The 20,526-nt window shown below is 40.9% G+C and overlaps 1 protein-coding gene across 1 annotated transcript in view; it reads right to left on the bottom strand.

Annotated features, from left to right (window-relative positions):
- Positions 1-20,526, bottom strand: part of LOC103802976 (reelin-like) — a gene marked incomplete at both ends in the record, with an annotated part of 141,870 nt that overhangs the window by 17,899 nt on the left and 103,445 nt on the right. The window contains 5 exons of the mRNA XM_009075514.1: positions 171-357; positions 886-1,023; positions 8,047-8,159; positions 11,165-11,357; positions 17,551-17,787. Of these exons, the coding sequence (XP_009073762.1) occupies positions 171-357; positions 886-1,023; positions 8,047-8,159; positions 11,165-11,357; positions 17,551-17,787 (868 nt within the window). The remainder of the gene's footprint in view (positions 1-170; positions 358-885; positions 1,024-8,046; positions 8,160-11,164; positions 11,358-17,550; positions 17,788-20,526) is intronic.

The raw sequence follows: 20,526 nt of genomic DNA, 5'->3' as shown, positions 1-20,526 counted from the left end.
CTTTTGATTGCTTTGTTCTTTACCTGCAGAGCACAGCTGTGCTGTTCAATGCACTTCTCATACTGTGTGCAGCTTTCTGCCACCTCCCTTTCCTTTGCCATACAGCCACATCATGCTCCACTCAAACCCACAGTATGTGCCTTTCATAGTCTCCCGTCCCTCGTCAATACCTTGTTGAAGTAGAGTGAGGAGCCAGATGAGATGACCCCACAGCCTTCTTCAGGCTTGACAACCTCTCCCCCAATAATTTCCTGCCACTCTGTCTTCAGGGTGTCTGAGTTCTCAAAATCAGACATGAGGGTTGAAGAAAGGGGATTTTCAGGCTGACATTCAGTACCCTGAAATCCTGAGTCACACCTGGAAGGAAGGATAAATGTAACAAGATTGTAAAGACTTTAGTTGACAGTGACAATTGCTTAAGGATTGAGGAAAATAGAAAAAAACCTGTATCTTCTTTCTAAAGAAGAAAGTTTGAAGCTGGCAAGCCATTCTGCCAACAGGTGCCAAGTAAGCACTGAGCTGGTCCCTGGCATCCTTCTGACCCAGCAAAACAGCTTTGGCACCGAGTCAGTCCCTGGGGTCCTGGTGCAAAGGGCTGGAGGGGCCACCAGGACACCTACAACAGGGCAGCCCTGTGCCATTGAAAGCTCTTCCAATGCTTGGATCTGCCAAGGGTATGGGTTCTTGGACAGATTGGTGGTGTGGAGCAACTGGCTGCTGATGTTGCTGGAATGGTCTAACACATTCAAGCACTATACAGAATGCTTTGATTTTCTAGTGTTTAATCTAAAAACAACTACCAAGAAAAAACTTAGTATGAAAAATAATAGAATACCTGAAGTATCAGGAGACCATTGTTAAGAGGGATTGACAAATGTTTCATACCTGCAAACACCGTGGTCACACCAGCCATGGCCACTGCACATGTTGGGACACTGCTGTCCAATGTAGATGTTGTCTAAGGCCCATTCATCTTGGGCTGTGTAGTAGCACTGACTCCAGCGGAAACGTGTGGCACTGGACCTTAAAACCAATAACAATGCTTTAATTTGTGATTCTTTATGGAACTGAAAGAAAATCTAACTAAGAAAGATACAGTTAGTTGATACCACAATCACAGCCCAGGCTGCAAAGACTGGCACAACCACAGATGAATTGTTGTAAGTTAACTTGCTAGGTGATGCCACTCGCTGCACGGGGCTAGACAATGGACTTCCCAGTCATTGGTAGTATTTCTGGGGAAGGCTGCACAGGTGTTAGAGGAATTTTGAGCATTATTTTAAGGTAAGCCTAGCAATGAATATTACTGGAGTTTTACTGAGTGCCAATCTGTGATGGCTGTAAAACTAGAAAGGTGGATCTGGGTCACGACTTTGGTTTTTATAATTTTGGTCACAGTTAACAGATCATAAGTTGTGCAAACAAGTTTCTTCTGAAATTTATTATTTAAAAATTCTTAAATTAAAGTTCTTGAGTGTCAGTTTCTCCTCTTTGAATACCAGATACTTCCATTCAACAATAGTTGACTGTTTCTATTTTGATACAGAAATTTCTATTTGTCAAGATTATTCTAAACTAGATTTTGCTCACATGTCACCAGTGACATTGAGATCACAAGTTTTTGACAAAGATCCTGTTTCATTGCACCGATTTTTTTCCACACTGCAAATAGAATCACAGAATTTTAGAAGCTGGAATTGATCATCTAGTCCCAACACCCCTTCCATGGGGGTTGTGTCCTCCCCACTAGAGCAGGTTGCTCAAGGCTTCATCCAACCTGGCTTTGAACACTGTCAGGGTTGGGGCTTCTACTGTCTCCCTGGGCAACCTGATGTCTCATCACCCGGAAAAAAAAAAGCTTCTTCCTAATACCTAACCTAAATTTCCTCTCCTTCAATTTGTACCCATTGCCCCTTGTCCACAAAACTTTGCTGTCACTGCAGCTCCTAACAAAGCTGCTCTTGGCCAACAACTCAAAATCTGCAACACCCAAGGTTTGTTGTGGGGAATCATGGAATTAATTTCTTGCCTAACTAAGCTCTGTGTATTTGTAATATTCTTCAAGCATAAAGCATTGTTGTAGTTTCTCCTTACTAGTTAAACAGTTCATCATCAACAGCTTGTTTTTCTTCACTCTAGTGAAGTCAGCTAACATTATTTATTAAAAAATGCTGTTGCCCCTCTAGGAGATCATCCAGTGCAGCATTGACCTTTTCCATGGGAGTCACTCCTGCTAACCAAACCCAGCCTGACATCCACCACCCTCAAAAGTCAAGGATGGAGAAGAAACTATATCATGGGAAAAGCAATTATTGTCATCATTGGGCTTTTTAAAGCTGCCCTGCCAAACTGTGCACATCCACCAAGTTACAGACGTTGTCTAGTGGCTGCTCCCAGATGGTGGACACAGAGACCCTCCATACCAAGCTCATGCCAGAATGAGACTAAGAAAAATACATTGCATGTGAAGTGAAACAGAGATGGGAAATCATTCATTGTGATGGAGCAAAAGGGAAAAAAGGGGTGGTGGTGGCAATGTGGGCACTGATGGTGGATCGCAGAGCTGTGGAGAGGTAGGACAGAGGAAGCAAGGCTGACTCAGGAGAATTAAAAATCAGATTTTAAACTGGGACAGGCCTGTGTCTGGCCAAGGGCTGGCTGGGGGAGTTGAGGATGAGAAGCAGCAGGTGCCTAGAAGAAGCTTCTCTTCTAGTTTGTTTCTTAGCCATATGGTTATGTTTTGATGGCACAGGATATAATGCTGTTACTCTAATTTAGGATAAAAAGCCCTTTCCTCACCCCCAATAATTTATGTAGAATAAGACCTATTAAAATGAATACTGTAAAGGTGGCTGAGCCACCTGCTCACATGTAAGGAAGTGAAAAAGCAGACAGAGAAGGCTTGCGCAGCTGAAGTGGACAGCGTGGCAGAGCAATTTGCCATTCAGTCACATCCTAGAAGTTTAGTACATGCATGGAGAAATTTGTAACACCAGTTTTGAATTTCTTGAAGAAATAAGTGAAGCTGCCCCAGGGCTTTATTTCTAATTGAAATGACCTTTGTTGTCTGTTTCTAAGTATCTGTTTGATATTGCAAATACTGTAAGCATTTCTACAGCACTCAGAGCTAATCTGCAGGGGCAGATCTGCTGATTAAATACTCCCTCAGGATATACTGTATTGATGGGTTTACATTACAAGGGCTATGAATTATCCATTAAAAATGCACAGTGCCAGTAATCTGCACACGAAGGACTTCCTAGGCTTGTGTAGGCACAATGGACAGTCAATATTCGCCACAATTATTTACTGTTTATTTTTGGAGCGCCCTGAGCTCAGCACATCACCTCAGTGGTGATGTTCATGTTCACTACAGAGCATCAATGGCACCACAGAGAGCCCTGACAGAGGCTGTAGGCTCTGCAAAGACAGTAATGACTGGTGTTAACTCTAAAGTGTGCTGAGGAAAAAAACAATACTGAAACCAAAGAATGGTGTTAGAGCAGGCAAACACCTCTCCCCTACCCTTCCCATGAACTCCCAGCACAATAAAATTGTGTCACGTTGTTTTCCCAGGTAATAGGAGGCAAAGTACTGTAGCTGGACATCTCCAGTTTTCATCAAGGGCAGTGTGTGGGCAGAGGTGAGGTGTGAGACCCTACAGCCCAGGGGTATTTATAGCATACTGGGGGAGATTTTCAGTCATACAGTGGCAACTCCACCATCCCATGGAAGTCTCATGGTGCCCAATAAGTGGTGGTGCCCCCTAAACACAATTCCTGGTGCTGCTTGGTGTGACATTGCTGACATTGCCATGGCCACTTGCTGGGTGCTGCAGGGTGCAAAAGACCCTGCAGGGTGGGTGTGCAGGTGCATCACGGTTGGTTTTGGGGCATGAGGCTCACATCTGACCTACACAAACAGTGGGGAGACCTCTAAGATCATCAGGTCCAACAATTAACCTGCCACTCTGCTGGAACCCCTAAATCCTAAACCATATCCTCCAGCACCAGATCCAGATGCCTCTTAAACACTTCCAGGGATGGTGACTCCACCACCTCCCTGGGCAACCTATTCCAGTGCCTGAACACCCTAACAGGGAAAACATTTTTCCTGACATCCAATCAGACTCTCCCATCTCAGCTCAAGGCCTTTCCCTCTAGTCCTCTCCCTGCAGCCATGGCAGGACAGACATCCCCCACCTCTCTCCAACCCCTGTCAAGTAGTTGCAGAGAGCCATGAGGACACCCCTGAGCTGCCTCTTCTCAAGGCTAAACAAACACAATTTCCTACATCTCCACTTGTTACTTAGAAGCTCCCCCAGATGAATACAGGAGGTTTGTTTCTCTCATTGAAGAGGAGGAAAGGAGGAGGCTCATTACTGCCTGGAGATGAACATGTGGCCAAAACAGAGGTATGTGCATCCATCCCAGTGAGCAGGGCTTATTTTTACCTGCAGACAGAGAGCTCTCCCATGGGAACAGCTTTGCCACAGTGGGAATCCCATGGCCCCCAAGCAGCAGAAGGGCAAGGGGCTGCTCTCCCCTTCCCACTCAGCCTGTTGCCACTGTCACACAGCTGCAGGCAGCAAAAGCTCTCATGGATTCAGAGTCCTCTCTGGGTAAGGTACAATGGTGCTGGGCTGAATTGGCAATTGCAAAAGCAACACTGCTGAAAAGCCAGTCTTGCTCACTGTTTTTGAAAGCTTTCCAAGGCTGCTCTGCACCTCAAGGTAACAACAGCTTAAGAGGATTATGCTGTTAAAAATGGTAATCAACAATTTAAAAAAGCCATGTTAATTAAGAAAAGAGAATAAAGAGATGAGTGTCAGCTGCATTCTCAGTGATAAAATACTGGTTTTCTGGACAGACACCATTTGGACACCTATTGAAATGGGAAGTGCAGTATTGAGGAGTTATGAAAGCATTTATTACAAGCAAAATATACCTCCCTAGTTCCTTGTATTTTTTCCTCTTTTATTTTTTTTATGCTACTGGAAGGCAATCTGGCTTTCTGATGGTATTATATCTAAGTCAGGTTGATGTCAAATAAAAGTCATTGTTGTTGTGTGACATTTTACACGAGCACAAGGAAATCATGTCCCAGAAGTATTGCAAGTGACATGATGTTCTTTCTGTTTTAGAATTTTTCAGATATGTGAGTTAAAATAAAATCATTGCCTTCCCTCCTGATATTGAAAGCTCTAATGATCTAATGCAAATTTGTGGCTGATAAAATTATATTTGCTACCTTCTGAGTTACCATAATTACATTTACCCAATTATCCTGAAACTCTCATTCAGTCATTAGGTGTTGATTTGTTTATGAAGTCAGCAACTGACAGCTGCTTGTGTCTCATTAAGGCCTGTTCATATGTAAATGCCTCCCATAAAACTGAAATTAATTTTCATCACTGTTAGAAATGTTCAGTTCAAGTACAATACAATTCCAGCAAGCAGGTGCATACATTTCATTTCTTCAATACAAGCCTCACTCTTGCAGCAGATTTCCTAACATCCCAAACCTCAGGTAACACAGGAGCCTTGTAAACTCATGCATGCCAGATGCAGAACATCCACAGATGTGAAGAAATACCAGCATGCCCAGAAAGCTTTACAAGAGAAATAGGTGCTGTTACAAACAATTCTCCAGCTGCATGAGCACAGCACCACAGCCTGACACTATCCATGTACCCAAGGTTCAAACCCACAGCTAACAACTTGTGCATGCAAGGATAAACTCAGGGAGGTGGTGGAGCTACCAGCCCTGGAAGTGTTTAAGAGGCATCTGGGTCTGGTGCTGGAGGATATGGTTTAGGGATTACAGCAGTGACAGGTTAATGGTCGGACTATGACCTGAGAGGTCTCTTCCAAACTTGATGGTTCTATGATTCTAAAAGCTCCAGCAACCATAGCAGGGTTGTGTAGGGGTGTGAGGGTGTATCTAGTCTACCAAGGCTAATGAGATGTTCCTGAGTCCTTGTTTTGGCAGTTTGTGTCCCTGTGCAGTAAGTACTGTGTATTTGGCAGCCCTTGAATGAGGCTGAGCCAGAAGGAAGGTCCCCAGAGCATCCTTCCCTGCACCCAAGTTTTGGGAAGGCAGCAGACTTGGCTCTCCCCCTCTGCACTGTTCTTCCCAGTCATGACTAAGATTTTGCCTGTGGGTGGTTGTGGCTGTGGAGTGTGGGTGGGAAAGGGCTAGGAGAGGGAGGGCACCCCAGAGAAGAGCCCTGTGGAGCACATTCACTGCCAGCCACAGTGCAATCTGTGTGGCTGGGCTGGCAGTGGAGAGCTGCACATCAAAGCTTCACCAGTAATCCCCAGGTTTGGAAAGGCAGAAACTTGCCCTCTGCTAGTAAGTGTGTGTTACAAATGCATCAAAAATCCCCTCCCTGTCTCAACCCAAAGGAACTACTGAGCCTTCAACCTGCTTCTTGCCAGTGGAAAGGAGGACAAAAAGAGGGGAAAGTGGCTGAGATGCATCTGATGTGCTGGATTGATTTTGCTGGGGAATGTGTGGCCAACCTTCCTTTTCACTCCAATAATGCACAACACAACACAGAGAATGTGTTCTATGAAGAGCAAAGAAATGTTCAGTGGTAATTTGTACCTTAATTACAAACAAAACTCTGCTAACAGACAGAATCCCTTCAGATACAAGATAGAGTGTGAAATATTTATGATTTGTGTGCTGCATAAAGCAGGAACCCAGCTATTGCTTCATCATAATTTCTCCCCACAGTCTCCTAAATTAAAACAGAATTATCTGCTTCTGTCGCCTCATATGCTGAGAAAAATTATTAGATGCTAAAGAAAAAAAAGGCCCACAACATTGGTATTATCATCAAAGACACAGTGTATAATAACAACTTGGAGTACAGTATATATCTTATAAATAAATTTCAAAACAACAACCTACTTTGGAGTGTAACCTGAAAAATTGTAGACACTCGTTAAACTCCTAAGTGCCTATGTGAATCACAGATTTTTGCAGCTGGTGGCACATAATGGCATCTAAGATTTAGTACATTATAATTGAACTCCAAAGCAGTTGTTCATAGACTTACTTGTGCCATTTGGTATTATCTGATCTGATATGTTTTAAGGATTCAATATTTGCCCTTGAGGTTTTGCCTGGAAATAGGAAATTTTGAATATTGGCTGTGTTGAAAGAAGGTGTCATTGTGGTGTGACTGATGGAAAGAGGTTGAGTTGAGGCCATGGAGAGTGCAAAATAATTAAATAAATGAGGAAGGATGAGGCAATACAATGAGAACTTAATCTGACCAAGCTCTCATTGCTGTGATAGATTCAGGTCAAACACAAGCAAAATGTAACTAATTAGAATAATTAAATTCTCAAATGAAGGATGCCCTGAAGATTATTGGGATTTATGACAACTTTTTTTTGTATGTTATAATAAAGCTTTTAAAAGAAACAATTAAAGAGATCAGCTAGTTAATAAACAAAAAATTTTAGGGCAGGCAAATCAAGTTTCATTACAATGAGCTGAATAGGGTAAGCCTTTCTGATAACTTTTGTTGCTGTTTTTTGCAGAAGAGAATGTTATTTTTTTAAGACATGCTATAAAAAGAAACAAGAGTAAAAAAATTCCCAGAAATGAATCATTAGTTATTGTTTTTACAAGGCTTTGGTCTGAAGATGTAAACAATAAGGAATGTGCATCATAAAAATTAACAATCCAAATAAAGCCTTCCTCCAGTGGGGCATTTATGGACAAGCACCACTATTTTTGAAAAGGTCTGAACTTTACTAGAAGAGTTGGAGTATATATAAAAAACAATCCTAGACAATAGTTTCTGTTGACTTCACCCAGCATTTCACTCTCTAATTATGTAAGGAAGGCATTTCATGTTCAATCTGTGCAACCGACTCAGCCCTGACACCACATCCACTGGCTTGAGCATGACTTACAGAGTCATATATATGACTCTGTGATCTTTGCCATAACAATTTCAAAGTAGACAAATCATCTGCACCCCCTCCCAAAAAAAAAAAAAATCAAAGAGAGGAAATAAATGCTCACCAAGTCTTCTGTGGTAAAAGAACTGTGATTCTCCTCCACTGAGTAAATTCGCTGGAGTGGTAAATACTTGCTGATGTAAACTCCTGGCAGCTTGGCATACTGGGAAGGCATTCCTTAAAGCAAAACATTTCAAAATCAGATTGAATGTCGAGGAATAATCAGGAACAGAAGGAAAGGTTAAATATTCACAGGAGCTTGTCTGGGTCCAGTTGGTGGAGTGAAAGACCCCGAAGCAGAAAGATCCTGGCATGGTGCGTAGAAATTCCTGAGCAAACTAGCAGTAGTACAATTAAGGATGGAAGAAAACCTTATGTCTCTATTTAAAGAGTTTAGCATTAGTAATCAGTAATGTTTTGCTTTCCTCCATGAGGATGTCTAGCTCATTTTTTAATTTTTACCATTTTCACCCCAGCATCCGGCACGAACTATGAAGTAAGGGCTATAAGACCACTGTGGAATAAGTCTATGAAAGTGACCTTCAGACCATTACACCAGTCATTTTAGACATCTAGTTATGAGCCCTTGCCTGGGCATGCTGGCTGTCCCCACTCCCTCCACCTGCAGTGAAGAGCAGCAGTAGGAACAGACAGAGCCACATCAGTGCTCAACTGCAGCCTAGGGAAGTTGTGCCCAGAGGCCCTTCCCATGCTCTGCAGCTGTGTTAACTTTGCCACCTACAGCAACTGGTGTAAATTCCTACTTCTGTGATTCTTTCTGCATTTCACTCAGATTCCCAGTGAGGTCTGTTTCCCCAGTTTTCGTTTTTTTTTTTTTTCTAATCAGAAAAGACAATCATTGTCACATCTTTTTAATATTAATTAAAGATGAAGTCCATTATCCCAGAATCTTACTGTTTTCTAGAACACCTCTTCTCATGTTACTTCATTTTTCTGCAATCATAGAGTCATAGAATCATCAAGGCTGGGGAAGGCCTCAAAGATCATTAAATCCAACCATTAACCTGCCACTGCTGGAACCCCTAAACCCTAAACCATATCCTCCAGTGTCAGATCCAGATGCCTCTTAAACACTTCCAGGGATGGTGACTCCACCACCTCCCTGGGCAACCTATTCCAGTGCCTGAACACCCTAAGAGGCAAAGAAGTATTCCTAACAATATTTCATTCAGTTATTTATATATTGCCAGAACAGGAACAAAAACTTTTGTGGTATGGTTTTGATGAAGCATTAATAAAGTGCTTGAAAGTTATTGCTAACTTGCATGATCCTCTTCTAGCTACCCATTCAGAGAGCCCCTTCTACACTTACTGCCACAGCACAACTTCTCCTGACCAACCCCACCTAGAATCACAGAATTTTAGGGGTGGGAATGGACCTTATGGATCCTCTAGTCCCAACCCCCTGCCATTGACAGGGACACCTCCCACCAGAGCAGGTTGCTCAAGGCTTTGAACACTGCCAGGGTTGGGGCATCTACTACCTCCCTGGGCAACCTGGGACAGTGAATTTCTTGGGCTTTCACATGTCCAAGAGTCTTTCACTGTTCTCTGCTGTGCTCATCCTCATAAGGTGAGTAGGACCTTAGGGAGAGACAACTGCTTATGCAAGTAGCCTACTTTGACTGCTCTGAAACTAGTCATAGAGCAGTGATTCTCTACAGAATTTGTGGAATTAAGAATATTTATATAATTAAATTATACAGTAATAGCTTTAGACTAAATTTCAGAAATGCAGAATATATTCTTTCACAGAGAAATTTATTGCTCAAATATCTTTGAGTATAAAATGAAGATCTGAGGCCTTATTTTCTTTTGTTGGGTTTTTTGAGTAGATTTTCTAAAGGCTTATTTTCCTTTTCAGAAATTTTCAAACATTTTTTGTTGATTCATCTCCCCTAAACGATCTCATGAAACAGGATCTGATCAGTGCTTGTGAACCAAACAAAACTTTCAAATATTTTAATTAATTAGTGTTCTGTGGATTTGCCAGATTATGTCCTTGAAATATACTACAAATACTCTTTTATCATAGCAACATGGGTGATGTGAGGAAAAACAATTTGGCTCCTAGTTCTTATCTCTGAACTCAGCTCCACTGAGCAAGGAAAGGAGCTCTAAAATCTGAAGGCAAATGATCTTCCACTGATGGCAAGCACAAACCCCAAACAAACCCCCACCACTAGGAACTGTTCTTGGACACCATGATGATGCTTGCTAGGTACAAAAGACATGAACAGTGTTTGAAAAACAGGATTTATAGCTTTCCTCTGAATTCTTTTTAAGGTAACAAACCATTACTTGGATTTGCAAAGTTCAAAAATCCATTTATTGCTATTTCTTTATTTTGCCCACCAAAGTAAACATGGCAAAACATAACACAGCAAAGGGTAACCAGTCAAAGCTTTAATAGCTAAGAGAAGAGGTAGAACCGGACATACAAATCCTTCAGTGAAAAGGCACTAGCACAAGTTCCCTGACAACCTCTGAGCCTGCTCAGAGGCAGCCAAAGGACCTTGGTTAGTTCACTCTGAGGCCAGGGAAAGCCCAGCTTTCCATCTAGGAGGGAAAACAAAAGCACAAATTATGGCCAAATGCACTGCTCCCATTTGTGCTGAGACAGGGCTGAGCCACACGGGGAAATAGCAGCCAACGCTGCTATTTGCACTTCTAGCAGAGAGGGGGAAACAGAAGGTCATTATGGGCCTGGACTGTGTTTGAACCAGGGATGGGAGATGAAAGGCTCTACATTACAATCCCCTGAAGGAATGTGCTTTCCATTTACGAAATGGCTGCGCACAAGGGCAGAAAGAATTTCTATCCATTTAAATTCCAGGAAACAGTACATGCATTTTGCTTAGGAAAACAAAGCAACAGCACAGGAAAGATCTCAGCCATCACCCTGTAGCTCTGTCTAACTGTGCCCCAGTTCGTTTCTCAGCCTTGGTCTATTCCTGGCACAATTTTGTGTTTCAGGGTTTCTTCCAGATATCATGAAGAACAGTTTAAATACCTCTATTAGTAATTTTGACTGATTCCAACCCAGAATTTCTTTGCTGAAAGGTGAAAAAGGAAAACATATTTCTTTGTTCAATGTCACAGGTATGTTATGTGTGTAAGCAGAGTTCAGGGAAGACAAAGGTCCTTGCTGCCAGCCTCACCTCCTGAACGAGATGCCACGTGAGGCCGTGGTTGGTGGAGTACTCCAGTTTCACCTGGTTGTCCATGTGAGGAGTAAATGCCTGACCACAGCCCATCACCAGGTTGAACTGTATCATGTATGAAGCTCCAATCTGCATGGACTGGGTCTCCACGTAGCGCATGCTAGAAGCTAACTTGGAATCTCCTGTAAAACTGAGAGATGTAAGGAAAGAATTAGGATGCATCCCCAAAATAATTCAGCAAGGAGCATTATGAATGGCTCTGGGTTAAATACAGTGATGCTTCTTCCTTTGTTCTTTGTTGCAGATTGGCACATGGGATGAGACCATGCACAGGAGAAATCTTTCTGTTGATACTCCTGCAAATTACCAGGAAGGCCTTGATGTATCCCAGAATGTGAAACACTGAATTATTCTGTTAGTTCTTACTATATGCTCTTTGTATTAAGGATCAAATTAGGATCAGCAAAGGGCAACGTAAGGAAAAAACCAACATAAAGTTCATACCCCAGGAGTGTCCATTGCCTATGGTCATGCCACTGTAACAGCTGCAATTTCATTCTAACACTGGACTGTAAATATACCTTACATCTAGTGCAAAGTATTCTTATTACACAGACTTTTCATTCCATTGATTTTCAAGTGATCCTATATGCAATGTGTTTACTGACTTTTGACTGTATTTCAGAATTAATATCTTCTATCCTCAGCTTCTTTTCTGTAGCATGTACTGAAAAAGAGTTATATGATCCAGTGGATTGGAGAATAATAACTGTTTGGAACACATATATACACATATATGCTACAAAGTACCCAATTACCACATTCATGGTAACACAATGTATAGTCTGAAATTACAAGGTTATTTCATTCTAAAAGCAAGTTTTTCTTCTATGCACTATTCAAAAGGGAAGAAAAAACCAAAACTAAATCAAAACCCCAAATGCAAGAGAGGTATTATAAGGAAGCAATAACAATTTAAACTTTGAATTCTCCACACTAGCATTTTAAACAGTATTTTAATGAAAGTTCACACACAATGATAATTGTCTCACTCTCCTTTGTTTGAGGTGTTTACTTAGAGCCTTCAGAAGTACTGTGGTCCTTTCAGCTTCAACAATTTCTATGACTACTCTTAAATTTCAAGAACTTAGGATAGGGATTGCTTCTTTTTAAAGAAAATCACGGCAAATCATCATGCAAAAATTAAAAAAGCTACATTCAGTACAGTGGTAATGAAGAGAATAATCTAGTTCAAGGTTGCTCTTATGGCCAAGTAAGCTACAGTTTCACATCTTAAATAAGAAATCCTAATCTTTAAATACAGTACAATAGAACATACTGGATTCTATCCCTGCAAAACTCAAGGTCACGACAAAGTGACGGTGAGGACTAGGAATACAAGTCTGTGGTCAGCATCACTTAGCACTCTTGAACTAATTCACTGTTTTCTATAGAGTCCTTTCCAGAGAGAGCACTTAAGCCATAAATGGCAGCATCTTGCCTTAAAGATTTCGAAGAAACTACTGAAAGCTGACATTAGTATTGTCATTATAAAGTTGCAGTCACTTGGCACAAGTTGAGATCCAGGCTGCTTTCTTCTCTCTGACCTTCTCTGTGACTTCATTTCCTAAAGGATGATCCAACTCATGGCACCATATGAAATGACCCAATCTCTGTCGATCAGCACCCTGAACCAACTGTGGAGACACTCCCTTCACTGCTAGGGCACTGTCATGGACAACTGGACCAGTTGGCTTGGAAAACTGTGTCTGGACTGTTTGCTCTTTCAGTCAGTGTTGTTAGTGTTTTTCCTCTCAATAGGACGGATAATTTTAAGTGGAGCAGAGGATATAAAGCACACTCATCAGCAGTCCAGTTGGCAACCTATGGTTTGTGGCCTCGTGCTTAGAACTGAATGTATGTCAGAAGAATTTGTGTGGCTAATGTCTGAATTTATTTTTCTTCCAAACTTTATCTTGGACTTGTCAAAATGACAAAAATACGCAAATTTGAAAGTTAAAGGTGATTTGGTATGACTTAGTTTTAATTTCCACAAAGCAGCTTGAGATTTCATTGGTTGTTACGGGAGAACACAGTTTTACTGAAGCCCTCTTTGGAATTTTGTGCCAGTATAACCAGGATCTTCGGGTATCAGTCATCATCCATCAGCCACATCAGCCACATGCAGTGGAATCTGCTGAAAGTTATATGTAGCAGTGCTTTGGAAGAGGATTTGGTGCTGCCCACATAAACCTAGGCACAACACATCACAGTTACCTAAAGCTCATCTGAACAGATTAAAGGACTTGAAACTAAATAGTTCAAAGAATTATCTGCCCAAAAGATGTCTTCCCAAAGTAGCAGAAGACAAGTGAAGGACTGGTACACTCAGCAGAGGTACAAAGAATTAAACAGTACATTTTGCCCTTGTCTTCACAAAAATTCCCTCTGTTCAATATTCCTGGTGTAAAAAGAGAAAAAAATGGATCTTAAACTCTAATAATTTCATTCTGGTTATTCTGCCTCATTGGAAGTACTCAAGAACTGTCTGGACACAAACCTGAGCCATGTGCTCTAGGGTGGCCCTGCCTGAGCAGGGAGGTTGGACCAGATGATCCATTGTGGTCCCTTCCAACCTAACTGATCCTGTGATTCTGGTGGCATTCAGGTCATGATTAAAACATTTAAAGTTTAGGATTCATTTTAATTTAATAACTTAGCCACAGGCTATTGTAAACAGTATATTAAGTAAGCATGGTTAAAAAGTCAAACCAGCTCTTTAAAATGGATATTAAAGAAATGTGAAAAAGGAAGCTAGTGTTGAGATGAAGACAATCTGTGATGCTCCACAAGCAGCTCTTTTAAGGGGAGAAAATCACATTATGGGTTCACAAAGTCCTTTATCATCCACAAACTGCCTCCAGCTGAACACAGGGAGCATTAGAGGTGGGGGCTCCACCTTACTTGCCACTTCTTTGCTCTCCAGATCTCTCATGTATGTGGTTAGGGGTATGCTCTTCTGCTGGAATACCAAATGTTTCTTTGTTCTGGGAGCCACACAGCTGGAATACTTTCCCAGATTTGGTAAAAGATGAAGTAATGTCCCTGGCGTAACAATAATTAACTAAAAAGTCTTCCGAAATGAGAATGCAGAGGCTTCATTTTTGTATAAATATGTTGCTGTGAGTTGGTTTCTGGCACGTATATAATTAGACCTGTGGAGGCACAGGAAAACAATGCCCATAGGTGCCCTCAGAACAATCGCTCTCCCTCCAAGCACTGCCAGCTAATTGGTACTTCTGGGAATGGTATCACAGTCAATGTCAGCCAACCTGCACTGCTCCAAACTGCTCTGAGATCCCCAGAGTTACCATATTTTCAAGGCTGGTACTTTTAGGAATGCTGAAAAGCCACACAGACGCAGCTAGTTTTGTAAAGCTGCACTGACCAAAAATATTGATGTGATGGCCAAATGCTCACACCAGCCCCAGCTTTGCTTCCATCAAAGGCAGGGGATGTTTGTGCCTTTTTGTATCACTTCATACCTACTTTGCTAAATAATTCCTAAGTCTTAGAATCATAGAATCAGCCAGGTTGGAAGATACCTCAAAGATCGTCAAGTCCAACCCTACTGTCATTACTAGACCATGGCACTAAGTGCCTTAACATAATTAATATAATGAAGTCAATTACCTGAAAGAAACTTCCTGCATGTTACAGAGTATCAATTAAACTAAAAGACAAAACATTTTAAACACAGGTAAACTATCAAGCTGATGTAGGACCACTGTAATACATTGCTCTATAAAGATAGCTCATGATGAGCCAGATTTACAGTCTTCCCCAAAGCTTCTCCAGGGACAGTGGGACACTCTGTTGTTGGCTACACTGAGTTACATCATAGTATTGCAAACTGACTGAAGAGAGTTTATTTAGCTAAAACTATTTCATTTGTGTCCAGATGAATACACACACACACAGAGATACATGTACACACACACACACATTTATATGTGTATATATATAAAGTGTTAGCATCCTTATTGATACTTTAATGCATTTCAGCAAATGGCTGTGAATAGTCTGTAACACTGCAGAGGCATTTGATTCAAGACCTTGCCTAGTATGAGCACTTTGGAGAAGTGATGAATTAACATACATCACCAAACTTCATTTTAAGTGTCCTGTGAGCACTTTGGAGAAGTGATGAATTAATATACATCACCAAACTTTATTTTAAGTATCCCAGAGTCCTTTCAGCATAATCAATACATTTGCTGCAATGAAGTCTAAAACCAATCTGAAACCAAATGCTGATGATGACAATCAGATAAAGTGACTGGCTCAGACACAGACCATTATAAACCACTCAAAAATCACCTTTGTTCAAATCATGTGTATCAACAAACCTCTCTGTTTTAGAAGAAGCCAGATATTGAAAAGAACAGCTTGCCTCTTAAACAAAAACAAGCAAGAAAAACCCCAAACCAAAAACCAACCAGGCAAAAAAAAAATCCCCCTTCTCAAATTTCTCCAATTTTAAGGGTAAACACTTCAGGTTTACAGATTCTGAAGCAGAAATGGAGGCCTAACAGACAATTAAAGGCAATTCAGTGAAAATGGGCCTGGGGATGACACCCTGTAAAATGATTTATAGCATATTTCCCCATAGTTGTACTAATGAAAAAGCTGTTGTCAGACTTTTCTCAAGAGAATGGTGCCAGTGCTACTGCAAGCTCTGCTCCCAGAAACTCATGAGTTAGAAATGAGAACCAAATGGACTCACAGCTGGGAAAAACCAACAATAATTAATTTAACTAGCAGCCATTCGTACAGACTTTGTCTAAGTTTAAAAATTTCCCTTGAGAGAAACAAGGTCAGTGAAGGATAGAGTTCATGTCTTCCAGTGATAATGAAAAATACTTATACATAAATAGTAAGGAAATAGTGCAAAGGCTTTGGTTCTTTATCAGATGCATGGAAAGTTCAACACTTGTACTATGACTGAGCACAAATCCTGGTCAATATATGGGATGGAGATTTCAGCTTAGTGTGTTTAGTATTTTGATTCTGATTTAGAGAGACAGAAGGAAAACAGAGGAACCTTTGCTATCTTAAATAACCTATCCTCCTCCCCATGATAAACTGGTCTGAAAAGAACAGAGGGAAAACAATGTCATTAAAGGGCTTTCATTCCAGCTCTTTGATGAGGAAGATGCAAACAGTTTGAGCCCTAACATGTTGTCTCGTTTTAATGAGCAGCGAGTACCTTCCTTGTCCTTATTAAAGTGGTTAATGGTGCTTCTACTGCCTCATTATCAGCACTGGAACACATTCAGTGCTGCTCCTACTGCTAAGCCAACTCCTTTCAGTTTGACAGATGATCAGAAAGTCAAATCAGATTGCTCAGAGATACTTGTTACTGAAATTCCAACAGTGTTCCTCGGAGTGTCCATGGGGATGCTAAAATTATTTATATTTTCTTGAGGTTTTCTATAATTACTGGGATTGTGCTTTCTCCAAAGAAATACATCTATGCCAATTAAAACTATACTGGGTTTATAGGTTGATCAGACTGGCAGAAAACTGTTATTTGGTTTTAAGAAAAGCACAGAGATTCAATTGAGTTTCCCTTGTATTAATTCCAAATGTTATGTGCTCCAGACTTCTATTTTTGTGAAGTATGTTAATGTTTGACTGAAAAAGCTCATTTTTATGCAATCCTAACAGATTTTTTGGTTGTTGTTTGCTTTTCACTTCTTTTGCTTTTCTTGCCTTTATTTTCTTTGGGGCAGGTGATGTTTTCTTGCATTTGTTTCTAAATACACTGTACATTTTAGACCTAATTGCAATATGTCATAACCCTGATCACAGTGTAACTAACTAAAGGGATATGATAACAGGCAAAATAACTACAAATGGCTAATGTCATTCTACACACATTCTGCTGCCTTTTTCTTTCTGGATTGTAACCTAATGGCTAATGTACACAGATCTGAACATCACTTACAAAATATTCAGAGTCTGTACAGAACAGATTATCTCATTACCTGCATGTCCATACTAACTTGACTGGATTTTATACAAAGATGATGAAAAAACTCAAGATTTTTTCTATTAATATATTCTTTCAACACTTGGTGGGGAAAGAATGCTAAATTCAATGTTCCCATCAAACACAGGTCTCTATGCAATGGGGTGTAAAAACTTAGTGCTAATTTCAATTAGATTAGCAACTGTATTTTTGTCCATGGTGTGAGGATGAGACACAATCACTCTGAATAGCTGCCAGAAAGACTCATTTGCAGCAGTCACTTGACCTGTAGCAGGATGAATAAACAAGGAAAACAAAAGCAGAGCAGAAAAGAATACATGTTTCTCACCAAAGAGTCCAGTCATGTCCACAGTAGGGCTGAACATTTCCCAGGTAGAATCCCAGAGACTGTGTGACTTCAACTAGGTTGGTGAAGTCCAGGCTGATGCTGTTGAACAGCACAGAGGTCATGATGATTTCATCGATTGCCCACACATCTTCACCTTGAGAAGAGTGATACGGTTGCCACCATCTGAACTGGATGCCAACCTGCCTTGCATCTTCAGGCAGCTCCACTGAAATTATTCTGGAAAACAAAGCAAAATTATTAATGACAGCTTTTATGTTTGTAATCATTCCATTGGGATGTATTTTATGGCAATTTTTTCTTACTGACCCTAAAAATCATTGGTTAAATTCACTCACAAATATCATTGCATCTACTGGTGTAGCTGCTCCCAGTGATGGGGACAGGGGACTTGCTTGGTAGACAATGTATTTACTGAAAAACAGCCATGTGCAAAAGCCACCAAAAAGAGTTTCTACCAGTTTTGTAAATCTTGCTGCTACTGTGAAGCTCTCTGTAAATTTAAAGGTGCAAATTAGCAAAGGAATGATTAGCTGACAAGGACCTATGAATTCCAGCTCCATTTTCTCAGACAAATCAGTGGATTTTATCCTGAAGACATGCATCTTCTAAACATCCATGCTAGTTCCTACACAGCATTGACATAATGCCTGTGGTGCTCTTGTCCTAGAAGAACCCATCCCTGTAAATTGCCACAAGCAAATAGAAAAGGTTCATCTTGTCAGACAGTGTAGTCCTTTATGTAGAAAAGGTTCATCTTGTCAGACAGTGTGATTATGTGTAGTCCTTTATGGCAGACACTTTTCTTCTGCTAGCTGCATAGAGATCCAACTGGAGGTGAGTCCCAGGTGCTTCTGGTATGCAAGGTCACCTGATTTGTCATGGCAGCAATGTCAACATACCTAGAATTGACAAACTGCAAAGAAAATTAAGAGTAATATCTAATTTCCAGGAGCAATTATCATACACTGCAGCAGGGGGGATGCATTAATTGCCACAGCAATGACACCTTCTTTGAAAGCTCCATAAATCACTAGGACCATCATACCCCACACAGCCACATCAGCTGTGAGACAGGCTGACCACAGGGACATTTGTCTCCATTGGGGTACAATTACTTGCTGGCAAAAGGGTTTTCCGCAAGCTCATCACGTGGCTGATATTGTTCTTTCTCTCTTAGAGGAAATGTGGATAAAATGATCAATCAGGTAAACTGGGAGCATCATTTTATAGGTTAGCACCAAGGTTTTTGTCAGACTTAAGGCTTTCTAACCTGTTCTAATGTTTTGTTGCCTGCACATAAGATATGAAAGAGTCTTGTGCCTGCCACGCTCTTAGGCCAAAACCTCACTCTTAAAAATGACTTGCTAAACTGGCCTTGTAAAGAGTAAATTTTAAATACTCTTGTTAGTGTCACATTGGTTTTAAAGAAGAAGATGTTAATCCACTAACCAGAAAAAAACCAAATGGCATAGCTGAACAGGTGGGAAGCACTCAGAAAGTCCTGCCTGGCAGCTCTGTGCTGGAGAGAGCAGTGTCGAGGGACAGACAGAGGTGACAGCTGCTGTGTCCCTGTGCCAAGGGACCAGCACTGAACACATCTTATGTATGGCAGATACATTGCTTTTACACTCAAATAAACATGCTTGAAGGACTTCATAGCCTCCCTAAGAGAAAGACCAAGCCCCAGTGCCCTCTGGCATGTGAATACACTACAAGGACTCCTTTTCTACCAAAGCTTCCCTAATCAGAAGCAATGCTATGAGCTTTTGGGTGAATATTTTAAAGGCACAAATGACACTTAATTGCTACTGATGCTAAAAGGAGACGATGATTTAGTCTTCCATGGTCCAGGAGGGTGAACCTGAGGAAAGCTGTACCCTGGCTAAGAGGAGCTCTGTAAGCAGTGTGTGTGCTGTGAAGCATTGGCACTTGTGTGAGCTAATGCCCTGCTATAATCCTGGGCATATTTCTCTGCTGGTAGCTGCCTCTGATGCCTCTTCCCTTTGACTCTTAACTCTCATAAGCTCGCCCATATGGACACTAATTCTCACTGACAGTAATATACAGAAAATCCTAAATCATGACACACACCACTGATACACATATCAGATGTTAAAATATTTAACACATGCTAAAATAAATTTCTCATCCCAGGGGATTAAGCTAACACAATTTGAAGATGTAGGTGTAAACCACCGTGTATGGCACATGTGTTAGTATGCAGAACCTGACTACGTCTCCAGTTGTAACAACTTCTCCTATCTGGCTTTGATTTGATGGAGAGGGAGGGGGATCCCTGCTAATGACTTTTCTGCTGCAGAGAAGAAAAGTGTTTCCACTAACATTACCAACCACCATTAGATTTCTTAAAAACCAGCTGGGAGACCTTTGCTCTGATCTCATTCTTTCAAGCTATGCGCATACCTAATACGGAACAGCCACTGCTGTTCTGCTCAGAAGAAAAATGCAGCTGTCAAATGTTAGCAGATTAAATGCACCTTTGCAGCAGAACATTAAATGTGTAATTATTTTTTGTATGACTGAAGACTAATTAAATTCCTGGATACAGACTGATTGCCAAACTTTGCAGCAGTCCATCTATGCAACCAAAAATGCTGATGTTTTCAGACAACATAACATGAAGAGGTGAAGCTTTCTTCATCAGAATTAATGTCAGCATTACCTTCAGGTTTGCATGTCTGTCATTTTTCTATCTACCCAGAGTGGACTATATATATAAATATCTCATGTCAAAACCTTTCTAACCTGTGTATGTTGTACTTAGCTCTTTGCTCTGTCAGAACAACGGATATTGTGTTTCATACTTAACCTCACAAAGCAAAAAAAGTCTCTGGCATCTATGTAATTTATGACATTTATATCTTAAACTTCATTAAAATCAGTCACTGGAATGTGTATTTTCCTTTTTGTTATAAAAATTTCATTATATATTAA

This window comes from Acanthisitta chloris, unplaced genomic scaffold, assembly GCF_000695815.1.
Source record: "Acanthisitta chloris isolate BGI_N310 unplaced genomic scaffold, ASM69581v1 scaffold1310, whole genome shotgun sequence".
NCBI classification, from domain to species: Eukaryota; Metazoa; Chordata; class Aves; order Passeriformes; family Acanthisittidae; genus Acanthisitta; species Acanthisitta chloris.
The sequence above is the reverse complement of the archived record's forward strand: the minus strand, read 5'-3'. Positions and strand labels throughout refer to the sequence as shown.